This window comes from Papaver somniferum, chromosome 1 (assembly GCF_003573695.1).
Source record: "Papaver somniferum cultivar HN1 chromosome 1, ASM357369v1, whole genome shotgun sequence".
NCBI classification, from domain to species: domain Eukaryota; kingdom Viridiplantae; phylum Streptophyta; class Magnoliopsida; order Ranunculales; family Papaveraceae; genus Papaver; species Papaver somniferum.
This window is the reverse complement of record NC_039358.1, coordinates 245,645,605-245,651,604: the sequence shown is the minus strand read 5'-3', so window position 1 is coordinate 245,651,604 and position 6,000 is coordinate 245,645,605. Positions and strand designations below refer to the sequence as shown.

At 36.8% G+C, this 6,000-nt stretch overlaps 1 protein-coding gene across 1 annotated transcript; it reads left to right on the top strand.

The window, feature by feature from the left end:
* Positions 1-1,170, top strand: LOC113275741. The gene has a single exon (XM_026525300.1). The coding sequence runs from the start codon at positions 1-3 to the stop codon at positions 1,168-1,170; it is 1,170 nt and encodes a 389-aa protein (XP_026381085.1).
* The last annotated feature ends 4,830 nt before the right edge of the window (positions 1,171-6,000 follow it).

Sequence of the window (6,000 nt, the reverse complement as noted above, 5' to 3'; positions counted from 1 at the left end):
ATGATGTATTGCACAAATTTTGATATTCAACAAATATGTGGAAATAATAACTTTGGTTGGACTTTCAAACAATCTGCTGGCAGTTCAGGAGGAATGATTATTTTATGGAATAAGGATATTCTGGATGTTCATGACTCCTTGGTTGGTGAATTTACTCTCTCTATTTCTTGTTCAAACAAAGATGATGGTTTTAAATGGATCCTAACCAATGTGTATGGTCCTAATAAACCTCATGAGAGAGATAGTTTTTGGGAGGAACTGGATAATGTTTACATTTTTTGGGATCTTCCCTGGTGTATTGGAGGGGATTTTAACACTGTTCTCAGTTGTGATGAGAAAAAAAACAGTTCCAAAGTTACAAAGAGCATGAATAGTTTTTCTAGTTTCATTGCTCAACATGAACTCATTAATCTTCCGCTTAAAGGTGCCAGATACACTTGGTCCAACAACCAATCTAACCCTGCCATGTGTAGATTGGACAGATTCTTGCTCTCTCCTTCTTTTGATCTCAAATTTCCTTTAGCTTCTCAACTTGCTAAACCTAGACCAACTTCAGATCATATTCCTCTTATTCTTGACCTCTCGCATCCTTCTTGGGGTCCAAGTCCTTTTAGGTTTGAGACTCTTTGGTTTTGGGAAAATGGTTTTGTTGAAATGCTGGAAAATTGGTGGAACTCTTTTTGTTTTGCAGGTACACCAAGTGAGATTTTTTGGTTAAAGCTAAAAGAACTGAAAGCATTACTTAAAGTGTGGAACAAAGACACATTTGGGCATACAACAACACAACTCCAAAATATTTTGTCTGACATTGAGGTAATTGATAGTATTTCCCAAAATAAAAGTTTGTCTGAAGAACAAGTCAGAGCTAAGATTCATCTTCAAGCTGATTTTGAAAAAATTACTCTTATGGGGGAGACTGCTTGGAGAATTAAATCAAAATCTAAATGGATAAAGGAGGGAGATAGAAATACTGATCATTTTATGAGGATTGCTGCTGCAAAAAGGAGGTATAACAAAATTAGACAATTATACATTGAAGGAGTTTTGGTTTCTGACAAATCAGTTTTGCAGGATCATATTGTTTCCTTTTACAAATCTTTATTTACTGAGGAGATGTTAATTAGACCTGAACTTGAGGATGTTCATTTTGATCAAATCAATGCTGCATAAGCTGCTATTCTAGAAGCCACTTTCACAGAAGATGAAGTTTATTCATCTATAAAGGATTTGGGTAATGACAAAGCACCTGGTCCAGATGGGTACCCAATTTTATTCTTCTTTAATTGTTGGAAGTTCTTGAAACAGGATTTGATGGCAGTGGTACATGAGTTTTGTACAAGTGGTAGCATAGATAAAAGACATAATTCTACTTTTATTTCCTTGGTTCCTAAGAGAGACTGCATTGAAACTGTCAAAGATTGTAGGCCTATTTGTTTGCTCACTAGTATTTACAAAATTATATCCAAGGTTCTTTCTAATAGATTATGTTTGGTTATGGATAAACTTATATCACCAGTTCATTGTGCTTACATTCAGGGGAGACAAATCATCGATGGAACACTTACAGATAATGAGATGGTGGATTCAAGACTTAGCTCGGGTGTACCTGGTTTAATCTGGAAAATTGACTTAGAGAAGGCTGTTGACAGAGTTAGTTGGGTTTTTCTGGAAAATATGTTGCATAAGATGGGTTTTGGTAATCTATGGTGCAAATGGTTGAGATTACGTTACTCAACAGCCTCTTTCTCTGTTATCATTAATGGATCTTCTTTTGGAAACTTCAGTAGTTCAAGGGGGGTTAGACAGGGAGATCCGTTATCTCCATTGCTTTTCAACATTGCGATGGAAGGTTTCTCAAGATATTTAGATAAAGTTGCAGCAATGGGTCAGTTCAGTGGTTTTTCAAATGTTCACAATGGAATTGTGATTAATCATCTATATTATGTAGATGACACAATCTTTTTTCTAAATAACTCAAGAGATGAAATCCATAATTTGTTCTCTTCCTTGAAGTGTTTTGAATTGATCGCAGGCTTGAAGATTAATACAGCAAAAACTAGACTTATTTCTATTGGTGATTGTCAAGATCTACCTTCTTGGGCTTTGGAGCTTGGATGCATTACTGATAAGCTGCCTTTTATTTATTTGGGTTTGCCTCTAGGTGTGAAGGCTAATTCAAAAGCTATTTGGGATACAGTTCTCACAAAATTTGATGTCAGACTTTCTCATTTGAGTAAAATTTCTTTGTCTAAAGGAGGTAAGCTCACAATCTTAAAATCTATCCTCTCTTCTCTTCCTCTTTACTATTTCTCTCTTTTCAAAGCTCCGGTTTCTATTATCAACCAACTGGAAAAGAAAATGAGGAATTTTTTATGGGGTAATTCAAAAACATCTCATTTGGTACACTGGAATTTGGTGTTGGCTGACAAAAGTAGAGGAAGTCTGGGGGTTTTAAACCTAAGACAAATGAATCTTGCTTTACTAGCAAAATGGGTTTAGAGATTTGGGGTGGAAAAGGAACAACTCTGGTGTAAGATTATTACTGAGAAACATGGTGCCGTGTCTTCTTATTGGTTACCTGGTAGAGTTGAATATTCTGGCGAGATTTCATGTTGGAAAATTATCGTGGAAACAAGTCACTTGGTAAATTCTTCCGCTACAATTACCATTCATTCAGGAGGTAGAGTTTACTTCTGGTTTGATAAATGGAATGGGGATGACCCATTAAATATTGCTTTCCATGACTTGTTCAGGTTATCTAAAGTTAAATACTCTACAGTGGCTTCTCATATTTCTAATGGCAGTTGGGTGTTTGATTTCAAAAGAAGATTATTGGATAATGAAGTTAATCAGTTTGCTTCTTTTTTGCTCAGAATTGGGTCTTCTCCTCCTATTCTAGATAACCTCACAGACACAAGAAGATGGTCTTTGGGAAATAATGGAGTCTATTCTGTTAAGACTCTATACTCTAAGTTAATTCAGTCTGACGGTATTGATAATTTTCCTTATAGGTTCGTTTGGAATAACAAAATTCCACCAAAAGTCTGTTTTCTCGTTTGGTGTGCTGTGCATGGGAAGCTCAATACCAAGGATATGCTGTTGCGTAAGGGAATGACTCTGGAAATTGACTGCATTATGTGTGGAGATGCTGTAGAAACGGCAAGTCATCTTCTTCTTCATTGTAAAGTGGCTTACAAGCTGTGGTTAAACTTAATTCCTTCGGGTTGGTGTTGGATTTCTCCACAGTCTTTGTTTCATTTAGCTAATGGTTGGCATCAGATGTTCTTAAATCATAATGTGGAGTGCGGGAATATGATTCCTGCTGCTATAGTGTGGGTGATTTGGGGAGAAAGGAACGCGCGTACTTTTGAAAATAAGCACATCTTCAAAACAGATTTTGATTTAATCATCAAAGCTAAATCTCTGGTTATTGCTTGGGCTACAGTTTTTGGGCATCATATTATCTCGACAGAGGACAATTGGGATGCAATTTTTTTCCTAATTCCTATTCTTTTTCTGTTTTATTTTTCTTTCTTTGCTACTACTTGTAGCTCTTTTGTACATTCTTTCTTTCAATAAAATCTATCACTTCCAATCAAAAAAAATAAAAACTATTAGGATCGGTGCCATTGTCATACACACAGAAGATCGTGACAGTCGATTACCATAAACGTTTTCAAGAGATACAGCAGATCCAAGGAGTATATCTTGACATGGGTGTAACACTTTACATAGAAAGTTTCCAAGTAATAGAGAAAGACTGTGATTCAAGTGTAGTCAAGTCGATGGTTAGATATGAAGTTCCTGATGATCTTGCTCCTAACGTTTCTCATCTCATTAGTCCTGAAGGTCAACTTACCAGGATTAAAGCTGGAGTGAAATATGCTCTCAGTCTTAAGAAATGATCAGTATCATGTAAAAATGTTGCTAGCCAACTTAAAATTCATGCAGTTGGCTAAGTCTCGTATCATGAGGTCCGACTAGTGTTCTTCTTTATAAGATCCGTCCCGCTGTGCATGTGTTCTACGTTGTTCCGGTGTTTGTGTGCTTTCAATTGCCTCCAGTGGCAGGTGATATCGCACTCTTGTGTCCTTGTAATGTAATTCATATGTGGTAATAAATAAATAATGTTTTTCTTTGTTTTATTTATCTAATTCTTAAGTATATCTTCAATTCAGTTTACAGCGAAATCTTAATTCAGTACCACACTACCTGACAAAGAGTTAAAAGAAATTGCTTGCAGTAAGAACCCCTGAATCAGAGAGTTTTGATGTATTACAGGGGAATTCATGTTAATTGGAGATGTCTCTTCATCTCCAACAGACATGCACATGAGCACCTCTAAGAGGTGGCTTAAGGGAGATTCGTCTGTTCAAATTTGAACTAAAACTTTGAATTAGGTTTTCTTAATAACCAGAGCAGCGCAAACATATTGAAAATATCCAATAGATGAGTGACCTAGGCATAATAAACCGTAAGGTTCAAAGCCAAACTAAAACACATGGTTGACATTAGCGATACGCGCAAACAACACAGCCAAACAAAAGAAAAACAAAAAACCAGTGAACTAGCTCCTCCTAACTTGAGATCTTTGCCCTCTCCCGTAACTCATTGATTTCTTTGTTATGCTTTCCATTCTTACAATTTCATTTAAGCCTCAAAAGCTCTTTATCCCCATGAGAAGACTGACCAGATCTCTCAAACTCTCCATCTGAGAAATCCACACTATCCACTTCGCAGTCCTCCACCATATAACTTTATCTTCATATTGCTTATTTGCAATGACTATAGTGTTGTTAGCTTTCGCTGTTTGTACATGTTTGGGTCACTTTAGGCTTGCTTTTATCTTCTTTTTCTCTTGTTCCCGTTTTCTTTTTAGAAATAAATCTTATTCTTTCCAGACTATATTTAGTAACCAATGGTCAAAAGAATAAATCAAAAAATAGGAGGATGCAGCGCACGTTGTATTGTACGGAAATGCTAGTAATCGTACAAACTTTTGGCTCCATTATCTAACAGATTTAAAACGACAAGGTGGAGAAATCCCAAGGTTTTCTTATTATGAAAAGCTTGAGATTACAAAAATGGTTTCTCTAAGACAAAATAAGAGAAAACTCCAAATAAAATTGGCTAGCATTACACAAAATAATATCTTTCCTAACTAAGATATTTCCTGACCATATATACAATATATATACAAATATACGTATCTCTTAATACTCCCCCTCAAGTTTGAGCATGGAGATCACGAATGCCCAACTTGCGAAGAAGCAGCTCAAACTGAGGACGACCAAGAGCTTTGGTGAAAATGTTTGCAAGCTGAGCGGTTGTGCGAACATGAGAAGTAATAATAGTGCCAGACTGAACTTGATCTCGTATATAATGACAATCAATCTCAATATGTTTGGTGCGTTCATGAAAAACAGGATTAGCAGCAATATGAAGTGCGGACTGACTATCACAATAAAGGCGCATAGACTGAGAGTGAAACACACCTAGAGATTTTAATAATGCTTTTAGAAACGTGAGTTCACTACAAGTATGAGCCATGGAACGGTACTCGGCCTCAGCAGAAGAACGAGATACTGTGTGTTGCTTCTTTGTCTTCCAAGATATAGGTGAACCTCCCAAAAAAATAAAGTAACCAGTAAGCGAACGACGACTAAGAGGACAAGAGGCCCAATCAGAATCACAATAAGCAGTAAGTTGAAGAGCACTATCCTTGCGTAAAAAAATCCCTTGACCAAGATGTCCCTTTAGATAACGAAGAACTCGGGGAGCAGCTTCCCAATGAGACACCCGAGGAGACTGCATAAATTGAGCCAATATATGCACCGAGTAACACAATTCAGGACGTGTAATAGTCAAATAAATCAAGCGTCCAATAAGCCGACGATACTGGGATGAATCAGAATATAGGGGTCCAGCATCAAGATCCAAACGATGATGTTGATCAATGGGTGAAGAAGATGGTTTGGCTCCAAGAAGTCCAGTCTCAGA